The sequence below is a fragment of the Macaca nemestrina genome, chromosome 8, assembly GCF_043159975.1.
Source record: "Macaca nemestrina isolate mMacNem1 chromosome 8, mMacNem.hap1, whole genome shotgun sequence".
NCBI lineage: Eukaryota > Metazoa > Chordata > Mammalia > Primates > Cercopithecidae > Macaca > Macaca nemestrina.
Window position 1 is genome coordinate 36,382,628 of NC_092132.1, and position 14,291 is coordinate 36,396,918.

Sequence of the window (14,291 nt, forward strand, 5' to 3'; positions counted from 1 at the left end):
GGCTTTGTGTTAGATGATTTTGCTTAACTATACGCTACTGTCAGTGTTCTGAGCATGTTTAATGCAGGCTAGGTTAAGCTACGATGTTCAGTAGTTTAGGTGTATTAAATACATCTTCATCCTAGAGTATTTTCAACTTTGTGAAAATGAGGAAGTTCAAATAGTGGGACGAGAAAGGAGGAAAAGTTGGTGAAGGGTATATGAGTTGGCTTCCAGTATGAAGAAATAGGGGCTCAGTAATGCTGAGGACCTTTTGAAGAATCATTTTGAAGATGCCTCAGAAATATTCTATTAGAAGATAAGAGCCTGGAACATTTTTCTATTGGTTTTTATTTCCCACTTTTTGATTGGTGTCCCTAGGGGCATTAACTCCCTTGAAGTCCTTGGCTACCTGTCCTTATACTGAGCGGTGTAACACAGCTAGGGAGAACTCTGCCACTTCAGTTTGCTGAAGATGGGAGAATGACAATGCATATGGAATGATCTACCACAGCTGTGCTGAAATCATGGGACCAAAGAGGAGATGTGGCATGAGGAGCCACAGGTGGCTACTACCATTGGTTTATTTGTATAGATTTGTCTACATTATCTCGGCTTTTAGAATAAATGTATCAGTAGAATGGGAAGTTATGTGGAGTGGATGGGATGGACACATTCAATTTATTATTAAAATTAAAATGTCTATTTGCATATTACTTACAATTATTTCGAAAAACCACCAGTGGTACATGTGGATGGCACTGAATTAAAATGAAGTCTTTGGGGAAAGTGGTTTAAGGCCCAATCACACCAAAAATGAAATAATTTGGAATAAAAAGAAAGCTAAAGAGCCAGGTCTTTCAGTTTGATGCTTTATTGCTCACCATACAATATTGGAACAGACACACAGTTTCTCACAGTAAAGCACATAATATTGCACTTTCTTAAAAAAGAGTGTTTGCCCCACAAGGACACAATGATTAATTCCCAAATGATGAAGTGAGTCGGCATACAACTTTCTAAAGCTGATAGAAGGAAGCCAAAACATTCCAAGGCACGTTATAAGCAACATGCAAGTCAACAATGTTATCACAGTAGCCTGAAGCTAATCACTACGTGTTTCTCAATTTCATGTTTAATGTTGAAGTTTACGTTCATGAAGAGCCTAGGTCCCTGAGCTAGCTCTGATCTCTATGTGTAGCGTAATTGGATAAATCCAGAGTCATTTAGGACCCCTGAATAATATACACATATATAAATATTTTAAATATATGATGACAATATAATATAGAAAAAAGATAAATATATATATACACATATATTTTTCACTTGGAAAATTAGGACTATAAGAATACTTTTAGAATTACAACATAAGACAAATAGTATACTGTATTTTCTATAGATAATGAGATTCACAAAGGTTAGAAAATATACATAGCAGATGTATATACATTTCTACTTTATATTCTTGTGTATGAGTGAACATTTCCTCACCACATGTAAGTACGGGTTGGCCCCTTACTTCCTTTGTCAGGTTTTTTTTTTTTTTTTTGGACTAGCTGCCTTCCTTAATCAATCCCTGATGAATGGATTTGCTCTGGATACACAATCTTAATATCAAGAGCCTTGCTTTAAGATTTATTTATGTCTCCTTTCCTTTACTCATCTTATTTTTCTCACATGGCTCATCTTTAACTGTCTAAATCAAATCTATCCTTGAAGGACATCCTACCTTCTCTACAAAGCCCTCCTTAACGACTCCAAGCCCCATGGATGCCCCCTTCCCTCTGAAGAACTCGAGTGTTTATAGTCTGAAATCATATAATTTGGCTTCCAATTATGTGTTATATTTTTTCTGGCATATTTCTGTGTTAATATGTTATCACTAAATTGTAATCTCCTTGAAAGCAGAAACAATGTTTTAGTCTTCCTTTTTCTCATTAAATTGGATGATGGACATGAGAGTACCATTGAAATTGTCATGCATGTTACATACATAAGGAATTGTTCTGACCATCGTCTGGCACACTTCATGCAGTGCCTTTCAATGAGCCAGGAGAACTATCTAAAAAATAAAACAAGCACAATGAGTTATCTGATTATGAAGATAGAGCTATAGGCAAACTGGATATTATCAAAAGTTTAGAATGTATTTCTGAGCTGGGATTGATTTATTCATTCATTCTACAGATATTTAGGGACATCATCCAATAGATAATAAATAAGTAACTAAATAATAGTTTAGATAATCTGTAGAATATGAAGATGAAATAGACTTACCCTCAAGGATTTTTCCATTTAGTTGCTTATTAAGAATTATGTGATAAACAAGAGCCTTGAAGGCTCTATCTAAGGGCCTGAACTCAGTGATTTTCAAGGTGTACTCCGAAGACTATAGGTATCAAAATCATCTAATAAATGAGAATTTCTTAGGGCAAGACCAAAAGAAAGTGCATTTTAAGATAAGCTCCCAGGTAACTCTTATGTATATGAAAGCAGGAATGTTTTATGATTCTTAGCTAGGGATTAAATATTTGGCCTCCTTACTACAGCATCTTGTGCCATTTCAGAAATATAATGTTCTTATTGACTTCTGAATTCAGAACTCTGATTAAATGGAGTCTTACTCTGCTGCCTTGTATTTATTTCTTTTTTTTTTTTCTTACAAAACTCAGCCTTTATCAATATCAGTCCATAGCATTTTTGAGGAAGTTCATACTCTCTTTTCTGGAAGTCAGAGAACAGACACATGCATAAGAATTAAGTTCATTATTCTGTGAGGAATGAAACAACCACTTACAGGTGCTGCTTCAGGGCTCAAATACACTGAAAGAGCTCCAGCTGACTCCTCTTTATCCCACTCTTTTAACTTTCATAATTTGCAAAGTACTTTCATTTCCATTATTCCAGTTGAGAGCCTGTAGTATGGACTTAACCCAGATGCTTCTTCATGAGGCCAGGCAGGCAATCAGTGTGAATTCACTGTTTATCGGCCATTAAAACTATCCTTTGTTTCCTTGCTGGATCCAGGTTTGAAAATTCTGGACAATGTACTGTCTTAGCTGTATTATTTCATTTAGCTCTTTTATTTTTCCAGATGTCACTTCCAAAATATGAATTAATAACTTTATGTTGGCTTTATCATGAATGTGCTTGGTGTAGAAGAATGTAAATAGGCCCGACGATATTGTACACAAACATTCCTGATCCCTTTTTTCAAAAGAGGTTACAGTAGTTGCCCCTTATACACAGTTTGGTTTGGTTTTCTGTGGTGTCAGTTACCTGCAGTCAACCTCTACACAAAAATATTGCATGGAAAATTCCAGAAATAAACAATGTATAAGTTTTAAATTGAGAGGCATTCTGAGTGGCATGATAAAATCTTGTGCCATCCCACCCATAACGTGAATCATCTCTGTCCAGTGTATTCATGCTGTGCACTCTGCCTGCCTGCTGCTAGTCATTTAGTAGCCATCTTGGTTATCAGATCGAAAAAACATAGTATATACAGAGTTTGGTACTATCCATGGTTTCAGGCATCCACTAGGGGTCTTGAAATGGATCCCCGGAGGACATGGAGGAGCACTGTGTTTGAATATTAGAAGCAGAACCCTGTAGACTTAGTTTATGTCAGCAATGTCATCATTTGGTGTTAACCATGTCAGTAACAAAATTGTTCTCCAATATGAAACTCCTGTAAATGAGGTTTGCTGCTGAGTAATGAGATTATACTTATAGACTAAACATATCAGAAAAATAGTACAGGGTCTTATCTGAACTTATTTTCCTGTGTAATCAGTGAAGAATTAACAGATACTTCTCATTAGAGTCCATAAAGTAGAATGAGAATATGTAAAATTGATCCTTATATTAAAAGTCATCTTATGATATTTCAAATGGACCATTAACAATTGCTTCTTTAAATTATATTTCTTGACATCTCAGATTTGTATTCTAAATACTGCCAAACAGTTATATCTTCAGGTGATGACATGTCGGTCTTCTTCTTCTCATAGGATTGTGAGCTTCACAAGAATGGGAAGAGTCTTTTGTCTGCTGAAACAAATTTCTGCAGCAATTTTGCACATATTGAGTGTTCTTTGATTAGTTTCTGACCAAAACCTCCAAAATGCCAAGCTTGTACTTTCTTCTGTGAGGGAAAAAGCCATATTAAACTTTTCAAATCTATACATGATTCCTACCATGTCAATGAGGACATAAAGAGAACTCTAATTTAAAGCATCAGTTTTTCTATGTTTAAAAGTGATTTCATGAAAATGAAAGTTTGCAAAATAACGGCATACTTTTATACATAAATATGTTTGAAAGAACATTTGTATTTTTACTTAAGGTATGTCATATCCAGGTTTAGTCTTGAATGAAGTTAGATGAATCTTCCTCCTATGAGGAAAGTGATGATTGTGGAGTGATGAGAGTTTGATGGGGAGAGGGAAAAGAGAGAAAAATACTTATGACCACAGAGCTCTGTAAGATTCCTTAATGTGTATTATTCTGAAAGCTTGTGTTGACTCAGTCAAATCTTGGTTTTGATGGCTATTTATTGTAAACAGCTACGGATACATAAGAAATAAATTGCGGATACATAAGAGATATTCATGTTTGCTTCCCCCTAGGGGAATGAGTGACTTAAAACATTTGGAAACATTTTGTATTGACTCTGGAACTGACTAGTTCCTCTTAGGTGTACTCTCATTCACATTGAGTTTCCCTACTTCATATATAAATATTCCAATTCCTGTTTTAATTGCAAATGGAAGATGATATTAAATATAATATTTATAGAATTCATACATTGGTGGGTTAGCCACATAAAATCTTTTCCTTCAGAAAGTTAATGTTTTCTCTTTATCATGTTTACAGATTTAACATAGTTTAGGATGATATAAATTCTTGTATTCTTTAAGAGCCAACCAAAACTATGTCGACCCAGCTTTTACTAAGACATATTGTTCTTATTATTCCAACATAATCTTCTGAAAATAAAACACTTCAAATATCCATTAAGACTTAGTTGCACTAAACTAAGTTTTATGACTGTAGCTTTTCCTTTGACATTGCTAATTGTTTAGCCAAATCAGCCATTGATTTTGGTATATTATCAAGGTGTGTTGTTCTGTACATTCAATTTTGTTTTAAGAATGACTATAGAGTTTGGACTTTTCTTATTTTTCTTCAGCATTTAGAATATTTGCCTTGAATGTTAAGGTCTAGAAATATACTCACAGCCCTTAGTTCCTAAGAGGGAATTTATGTTTGTTGATTTTATTCATGATCTGTGCCCTTTACTCAATTACCTCAGGTGTGAGATCTAACCAAAGACCCTCAGCAATTAATGAAATTGGAAGTTACAAAAGAACACAGGGAATTTTTATTAAGGAGGGCTCTTAATAACATCATTTCACCAGCAAATTTTAATCTAGCTCTTTATTTCTCATTTAGTGGTATATTAAGTTTTGATTATTTATGGAAATATTTTATGATTGAGTATAGTGTGATAAAGAACATTTTAAAAAGTTACGTCTCTTCTGTGTAAATTCAAATATCTATTGGACATTACACAGGAACATTTAATTTTAAAATGGCATTTGCTTTAGAGTTAAAACACTGTGAACTGAGTTCTTATGAATTTCCCATGTGGTCTAAAACTAACAGATTATTGGCAAATAACTTTTTAAAAATTAGAGTAGAAGAATTCAGCCCATACATTAAATTTCCAAAGAAGGGCATCTTTGTATTCTGTGTATATCATGTTAAACTAATTGTATTTTTTTAACACTTGATATGATCATTCTGCAAAATCCATAACTTTTTATTAATTAGGAATTAGGTCACAGGAATACTGGTCTTATCGTCAGAGAAATCGCAGCTGTAGTGAAATTGTGATGAAGATAATGTTGATTGACTACCTACCAGCATACCTGAGACATAGTAGATGCTCAATGCTATTATTTCCTTTCCGTAATGAAAAAATCTCACATATTACAATCCCCTTTTTCACCAATTTATGAACATGTGGGTATGTCTTTATAAACACTTACACATGTGCTTGTGTGATTTGGGGTTGCGTCACTCTGGTGCTCTATTTATACGATGCCAAGATTAATATGTATACCAGAATGAAAAGTCAGTTAACATAGATTGCTTACTGTCATGCAGGTCTGGTTTTAGGGTATTTCCTGCAAATATTTGCTTGCATTCGTTTACTGTTATAGTAACAGGATAAAAATGTCTTGCTGGAGTAGATAAGGCCAATTTTCAAAAAAAGCATACTCTAGAATAAGGTTCTGGACAGCAGAGTCTCCATGAAACAGCACTTAAAAACAAGTTTCAAAAGTAAAATGGTATATTCTTTATTAAGAAGGTGGGAGGTGTAATTATCATTAGCAATTAGGTTCTAGAAAAGTCCATAAAATAGGGATATAGGCTGGAGAGGGAAAATGCCAGCCTATGGGGCATGTACAGGTATGGGTATTTTTGATCTAGTCATTAAAAAATCAGTGATGACTGAACCATCACCAAGGGCAATTTTTGCCCTTGGAAATTCTGGTTGGCCAAATCTAGTAGGTAGGAGATTCAGGTAGGAGCTGACAAGTGTCTTGGACAGATTCATTCACAAGTCTCTAATAATCACTGGCATAGCAGATATCAGTCATAAATATAAAGATGATATATTGATAATATGATGAAATCAGTTTTAACTCTGCTGAAAATAAAGCCAACAGAATTTTGCATTGCTTTTAGAATCTGTAAACAAAATATCACTAGCATTTGAGAAGAACAAAAAAAGAACCTACAAACGACAAGCAGGAAGGAAAGACAATTGCAGCCAAGGTAAAATCCATAGACTACAATTCTCAGTGGGAGGTCTTCATCTGGAAGAGGGATACCAGGATTTTGGCTGACTTAGAATAACAATGAACGTTTGAAAATGTTTCAGACTTTTGAGCTAGATTTTGCTTGAATGATTTGCTTGACATGGCTGAGTAGTTTATAAACAAGAATGTTCAAAAAGACTTTCTTGCTTAAAAGCTTCAGAGAAGAAGCAAAATCTCATTATAAATACTTGCTTTTGTCTTGGCTATACTTTTGAAAATTAATTGTACGTTAGTTTGTATCTTCACAGTTACTTAATCTGGTTTTTTACCTTGTTCCATACATCATGTGGGAGGCTGGAAGAGTTGATAAGAGTTGGATTTATCTTAAAGTCTACATTTCTCCTTAATTAATAATTTCAGATATTTTGAAGTTTATTTTCCATTAAAGTTGAATGATGATTTTCTACCTTCTAAGATATAAAAATCATCTCAGAATTTTATAAACATTATGGCAATTTTTAAAATACAGTTAACATGTATGTCCAAAATCTTATTTTTACTCAGTACAATGTTTCTGTAATATTTTCCCCTTTAATTTCAGATATTCATGAACTAGCCCTGTACTATGTTAAAATGAATACTAAATGCAAACATCTAAAAATCTGTGCCTTGTCAAATTATCGAATGTATAAATAACCTGGGGGGTTGAAAAGTGACATTTGATATGGTTACTATGAATAATGTAGATTGATGTCTAGATTTTATTCAAACTCTGTAAGCCCAGAAAATATAGTGAATTTCTTAAGTTAAACGAAAAGGGCTAAACTTTAAGTTTCCATCATTTAGCTATTTCACAGATCTGCTCCATTTTTAGTGATACTAGTTTGTAAGAAGGAAAGTCTGAATCATCTTCATGGGTTACAGTATCTAGGGTCAGGACTTGTTAGAGCATTGACAAAGACTGATCTGCTCTGTCTTCACATATGACTATTGGCCATGTTCTCCCTTTTGCTGATGGCTGTACAGATTCTCATTTTCTTTGTGGTCCATTTTCTTCTAATTCATGAATCAACTTTGGCTAAAGGATACCTCAGAAGCCAAGCAGGTGTCATCAAAAGACACTTTTGTGGCAGACAGGTAAGTGTCAGTGACAGTGATATCATCAAGCTCTGTGCTGAAATGGTCTGACTCCTTGATGACACTGTAATTTAGGGCCACACTGTAGTTAGCAGGTTTCTCTGTTGGCTTCTGCTTGCAGTTGCAGAGCTTTCTGAAGGCTGCACGGAACTTCTGGGACATGAGATTGTAAATCACCGGGTTGATGGCACTGTTGAGATAAATGCAAATTCTGCAAAAGAGCAAAAACCAATTTTCTTGGAAAGGACTGGAGAGAAATGAGTTGACAACCACAAGAGTCCTGTAGGGCATCCATAAAAGGGCAAACAGAATTACAACCACCGCCAGCATCTTGGTGACCTATGGAGAAATAGAGAGAAATGCTGTACAAACACAAATGAAAACAAAACAAAACACCTTTTCTTCTCTCACCCAAACCTTTAGTTCCCAAAATGTAGTCTGAGACAAGGAGGTAGGTGCAAGTCATTTATTGTGGAGGTGATCCCAGGAAACAAGATTAAGGGTTATTAATTAGAAGAGAATGCAATTGACAAGGAAAAGCCAAAGTAGGGTGTGTTATTGAGATAGCTCCCCCTATGGCCAACTCTGGCTCAAGTAATGCAATTGAGAATTGTCTGTCAGAAGTAAGAGAATGAAAGACAGTGTCCATTCATTAAAAGGTATCGTTAAGGACTTTAACTCCTGTGTACTTCCAGGATTCTCTTGCCTGAAAACTCCTAGAGCCTTTAGAGAGACACTTGAGGCCAAGTAGAAGAGAGACAAATGGTACAGTGGATGCCTGAAGTGGGATATTTCCTGCTGCAGGAACCACCTACTGCAGGTATGGCTGAAATCAGAGTCTTGTAAGAGGATATTAGCACAGGGCACCAAAAGTGTCTGTGACAAGCATTAGGAGACTTAGGGTCAAACCTCTTCTTTGCTTACCCTATGTGTGGCCTAAGAAATTATCTTAACCTATCTTATAGCTCATCTGTAAAATGGAGCCAACATTGTCCTCCTAAATCAAATGAGGTAACAGTGGATGAAAAGAATAATGCAATGAAAGCCAGTGTTTATTGAATGTTTAGTGACTGCTATGTGCCAGACACTATCCAAGGTGTTTGTTATTTGTTATCATGTTTAAAAATTTTAAACCTCCTAAAATGGGTATTGTATCCAATACTTTTTCAAATTAGAAAACAGATACAGAGGCTATTAAGTACTTTGGTGGAAGCTGTGGAATCTCGGGGCCAGGATTAGTATCCAAGTGAGCTTGAATTCAAAGCTTTTGCACTCTTTCAGGTTAAAGGGAAATGAAAGAGAGAGAAAGCAAATGCTGGAATTTTACCTAATGTGGAAGCCACTCTTAAGTATAAGCAATGCACAGGAAGTAAGACAATAGGGATGAAGTCAATATCCCACATTGCTCACTGCTCACTGAACTTCATTCTGATTCTATGCATGTAGGATACTAAGGCTACATATTTTACCACTAGGAGTAGAAAAATTGTTCAGTGAAAATATGTGATTTCACATTGGTTCATATAATACCAAGTAAGACATTCCAGAGATTCTGACTTCTTTTAGAGCCAAGGAGGGTCTACTTAGCAAAGGGGTTAACTGAAACATAATTTTTCCTAAGTAGACTTGAAAAAACATATAAGTAAATATTTTAATTGGTCATAGGAAATCAAAGTGATAAATGTTCTAAGCTTTGGAAGGAGAGGTAGTGATTATCATCTTCACTGTCATCATCGCCATGATCTTCATCATTATGAACCACATCCCTGCCTTTATTCTCTGCTTGGTATCCCAGGCTCTCTGAAATCAGATCACTGCTTCACACTTGTCAACATTCTCCTACTCCCTGTCAGGGGTAAAGCATCCTACACTGAAATACCTAGTTTAATTTATAATTAGATCTATACCATCACATTTTAGTCCTTTAAGATGGCCCAGGTAATCTGAAAAGTGCCATATAAACATTATCTTATTTAATGCTTATAGTAATTCCACGAGTAAGCTAGTATTCACTTCATTTTGCATATGAAGAAATTGAGGTTTAGGTAATTTATATGATTTGTCTACAGACACATGAGTAGTAAATGACGGAGCTGTGATTCAAATCTGTCTACTTAAGACAAAGGACATGCTCCTTCCTTTATACTTTGCCCTTTCCATGAAAGTTTCTTGTATTTTCAATAACATTTCTACTGTGTTATTTCCATTATGATCACCCAAACACTTAACTTCTTCAATGTATAAACCCAACAACACTTACTACTGCTAAATTTCAGAAGAAAGGTTGAATTTCATCTACCTTTATCTTTCCCTACAACTGTCAGGTAAAATACTGAATCCACAAGTAACATCTACCTGCCTCTTTTCACTGAATGTCAGTGAAGGGAGCAACTTTCATTGTGTTGGAGAAGAGCAACCTGTTTCAAGGTTAGTGTCTCTGCCGTGCATTTCCACAGTGCCTCCAGGCATACTTTGACATCATTCCCAAACATTTCATTGCAGTGACCTATACTTGTTCATCTCTCCAATAGACAGTAAACTTCTTCAGGGCATGGGTAAATTTCTTCATTTCCCTACTCTCAGGGATTTAGTGCACTATGTGACATAAAGTGGCCCTAAGAAAAACTTGAATACATTTTGGCATGGGAGGAATCATTTTAAAATATGTAACCATGATCATTTACTGTGCATTAATACTCTGCTATATTGTTAGAGAGTTTTTTGCAAGAATATATTATTTAATAATTTTTAAACTCTCTTAAATGGAGATTAGGTCAATTAGTAAAATGAGTCTTTAATACATTTCAATTTTTTGTTTAAAATATATTTTTGAAATGTTAAGGAGATGTGAAAAGGAACAAATATAATGAAGTTTCTAGGATTAACCCAGAGGAAAGTATACCTCCAGTGAGATGACAGAGACTATCTTTAATCCTACCCATACCTTTCTTTAGTTAAGTTCAAATTTTTGATTTAGTTTAATCACTTTTTAAAATGTTCACAAGTTTTTACTGTAGCTATAGCTTGGATTTTAATAGCTCTTATTCAATATAAGAACAAACACCTAGAAAAGAAATATCCTGAAATCGTCTTTTATACTCATGTAATTTCACTGTGGTTTTTGAAATTTTATTTCCGCTATTATTCCTTATCCTGAAAATGTGACATAAATGTAGATTTGAAATACATCTTAAAAACCTCATTGTTTTTAAGCATTTATGTTTTTGACAGAGTAGCACATAGGATGCATGGTGATACGAAAGACAGCTTCTTTACAACAGCCTCTGCCCTAAGATTTAAAGGTCCTTGAGAAATATCATGACACAATCTTTGAGTGAAAATGATCTTATACTACACTTTTGATTGGGAAGGAATCTATCCATCCATTCTAAGTTATGCATTTGCATCCCTACTGTGTATCAGTCAATGTTCTGGCTCTTGATGATTTGACAGTGATCCAGAGAGACATGGCAATGCATTCATGTACCTTAAATCTGATGAACAATTATAATACAATCTGACAACTGCTAATACAGAGGAATGTTCTGGTTCTAAGAGAACCCTTGATATAAACTTGGGGTTGAGAGGTCATTAGCAGGGGCTTTCTGGTGCAGTCAAAATCTTAAGATAAAGAGAGATGAGAGACTGTTCTTGTGGAGATTAAGTATGCATGACAATCTGGAAGTGTAATAGTGGGTATATCATGGGACTAGAAGTAATTTAGTATGCAAATTCCAATTGCAGACCATGTAATGAAGTGGCACGATCTATCTCTTTTTCTAGGTATCTTGTGGAAACCACTACAAAGCCATTACTTTTATATGATGAAGTGACGTCACACTCCATGGAGTGCTTGCCTTCCATTCCTTCTGTCTTCCCTACAGAAAGAGAGATACAGCTGCCAAAAGCGGTACAGGCATATTGAGTTCTGAAAATGTCGGCTCTGTGGAGTCATTTTAGTTAACATAGAAGTAGGCAGCCATTTTTGTAGAGTGTATTGAAAGCAAGCAAAAGAGATTGCAAAAATTAATGGATTAATTTTTAGTATTTAGAGAGTGAGCTTGCCGGCAGAGATAGCTGAGGAGAAGGGCAGATGAGAACAGGAGGGTCTAGGCTTGGTGGCTTGTCCTTGACCACCCTAGTTAAATGTTATCTTCTTTGTGAATATCAGCTGGAAATTTTGATACCAAACTCTGCTATATGTCTTTCAGTCTTCACTGTATTTAAATATGTAGAATAAGTGGCATAAATCTCTCACAAAATTTGGATTCAGTCCTCAACACAACCTTTTGTCATCTTTATAAAGTCTCTAGATGAGGGTCCTATTCAGGGAGTTATCTTTTATAAATGTGAATTGGACAGATTTCTGTCTTATTGTTAAAATTAAGATTATAGTTCCTCAAGTGGGCTATATATGCAGTTCAATCCTGTGTATATGTGCTGCATGGAAGAAACAGGCTAATTGAGTTCTCTTTTCTAGCATGCTTACGAATCTTCTATTACTCACTACTATCATTGTAACTGCTGCTATGACTCTTACTGCAAGTTCTGAAATGATTAGCTAACATCTGTATATTGCCTTTTTGTTTTTAGAATAGTATTAGATTTATAGAAGAGTTGTAAACACAATGCAGAGAGTGTCTATATACCCCACACCAAAGTCCTTCTATTATTCACCCCTTGCATTAGTATGGCAGATTAGTCACAATTAACAAATCCATGTCAATAATTTTTATATGGAGTTAGTTAGCTCCATGCTTTATTCAGATTTCCTTACATTTTCCTCAAAGTCCCTTTTCTGTCCCTTTTCACATCCAGAATACCACATTATCTTTAGTTGTCACAGCTCCTTAGGTTCCTCTGGGCTGAGACAGTTTCTCTGACTTCGTCGTTTTGATGGTCTTGATGGTTTTGAGGAATACATTAGGTATTGTATAGAATGCACTTTAAGTTGAGGTTGGCTGATGTTTTTCTCATGGTTAGACTGAGGTTATGAATTTTTGAGAGGAAGGCCACTGGAGTGACATGCCTCTTGAACCTGCTCCAAACAGGCTTGCCAGAATGGGAGAAGATGTGAAGTTAGCGATAGTAATAGCCATAGCCCAGTTAATAGTATGCCATTTGTTAGGGTCTGGTTACATAATATCTGGCATCATTTTGATTATTTGTCAGAGATTAGCTTATTAGTTTGCCTAGGGAGTCATAAGGATTTGATTCATACCTCAATTCCCTAGAAGTTTTAGTCAAAATTTTTGTACTGATTCAGAAAAAATTTTGTGCATGCACATGGGTCTTGCTAGTATCTGGATACTCTTGCTTTGGAGATAAAGACTGTGGCTTTGTCCTTCTCTGTGTTATTGAATGACAATAGGTAGTAGGTATGGAAGAAAGAGTTGGAATTCGCATTCAGCATCTTGGATTCACAGTCCTATTCTGCCTCTGAAGACACTGGGCAGGTCATATGACTTTTGTCTGAACCTTATCTAAATTCCAGGGCAATCTTAAGTTGTGAAAAAGCTCTGTTAGTACTAAAAAGCAAAGTCATATACCAGATGGTCACAATTTTATCATTAAACTTGTATTTGAAGACTATTTATTTTATAATGAGTGATTTTTAAGGGTATTACAAGCAGATAACTTTAATTTGTGAATAGACTCTTTATCAATTTTGGATCCGACTTTGTATAATGCCAAAACCCTTTTTTGACTTCATTCACAAAGTAAATCAACAAAAAACCTTCACTTCATCTCTACTGCACAAAAGGTAGGGAGAAGTCTTTAGTACATACGCCTGGCACGTAAGTACTCAAAGCACAGTTAAATTATTACTGAGTAAATACTTATTTTTCACAAATGTTATAATTATGAAGTTATGCATCAATTTAGAATTCTTTAAATTAACAAAAACACTCTAGTTCTTGTATTTCTTCTGGCTGGAATACTCTCCTTTTCAGAAATATACTTCTTTCTGGAAATATTTTCTTGTTAATGAATATAAAACATTTAGTCTTTAATGTTCTAATGCCATTCTTCTGAGGGTAACAATACATTCTGTGCTTGGACTCTGCCCATGTTCTCCAGTATTTCTGCATATTAACAAAGTGTCCTGTAACTGGGAATATTTTACTCTCAGATGGCCCTCAGCAAAGTGATCAATGACTATTTAAATTTTGTTACAATAATTGGGCCAGCTGAATGAACTTGACATGATAATTAAACAAATCTGAATTTTGCCAAGCTTCCACACTAATTGGAAGCTCTGGGAATTTCTTCTTGCAGATTATTTTGCTTTGTTTTGACTTATCTCTGGACATTCAGTTTTTTTTTTCTTTTTTTTTT

General features: G+C 35.1%; 1 protein-coding gene across 1 annotated transcript in view; it reads right to left on the reverse strand.

The window, feature by feature from the left end:
• Positions 1-837: 837 nt before the first annotated feature.
• Positions 838-14,291, reverse strand: part of LOC105475977 (thyrotropin releasing hormone receptor) — a 45,816-nt gene continuing 32,362 nt past the window's right edge. The window contains exon 3 of the mRNA XM_011731525.3: positions 838-8,291. Within this exon, the coding sequence (XP_011729827.1) occupies positions 7,884-8,291 (408 nt within the window). The 3' untranslated portion in view covers positions 838-7,883. The remainder of the gene's footprint in view (positions 8,292-14,291) is intronic.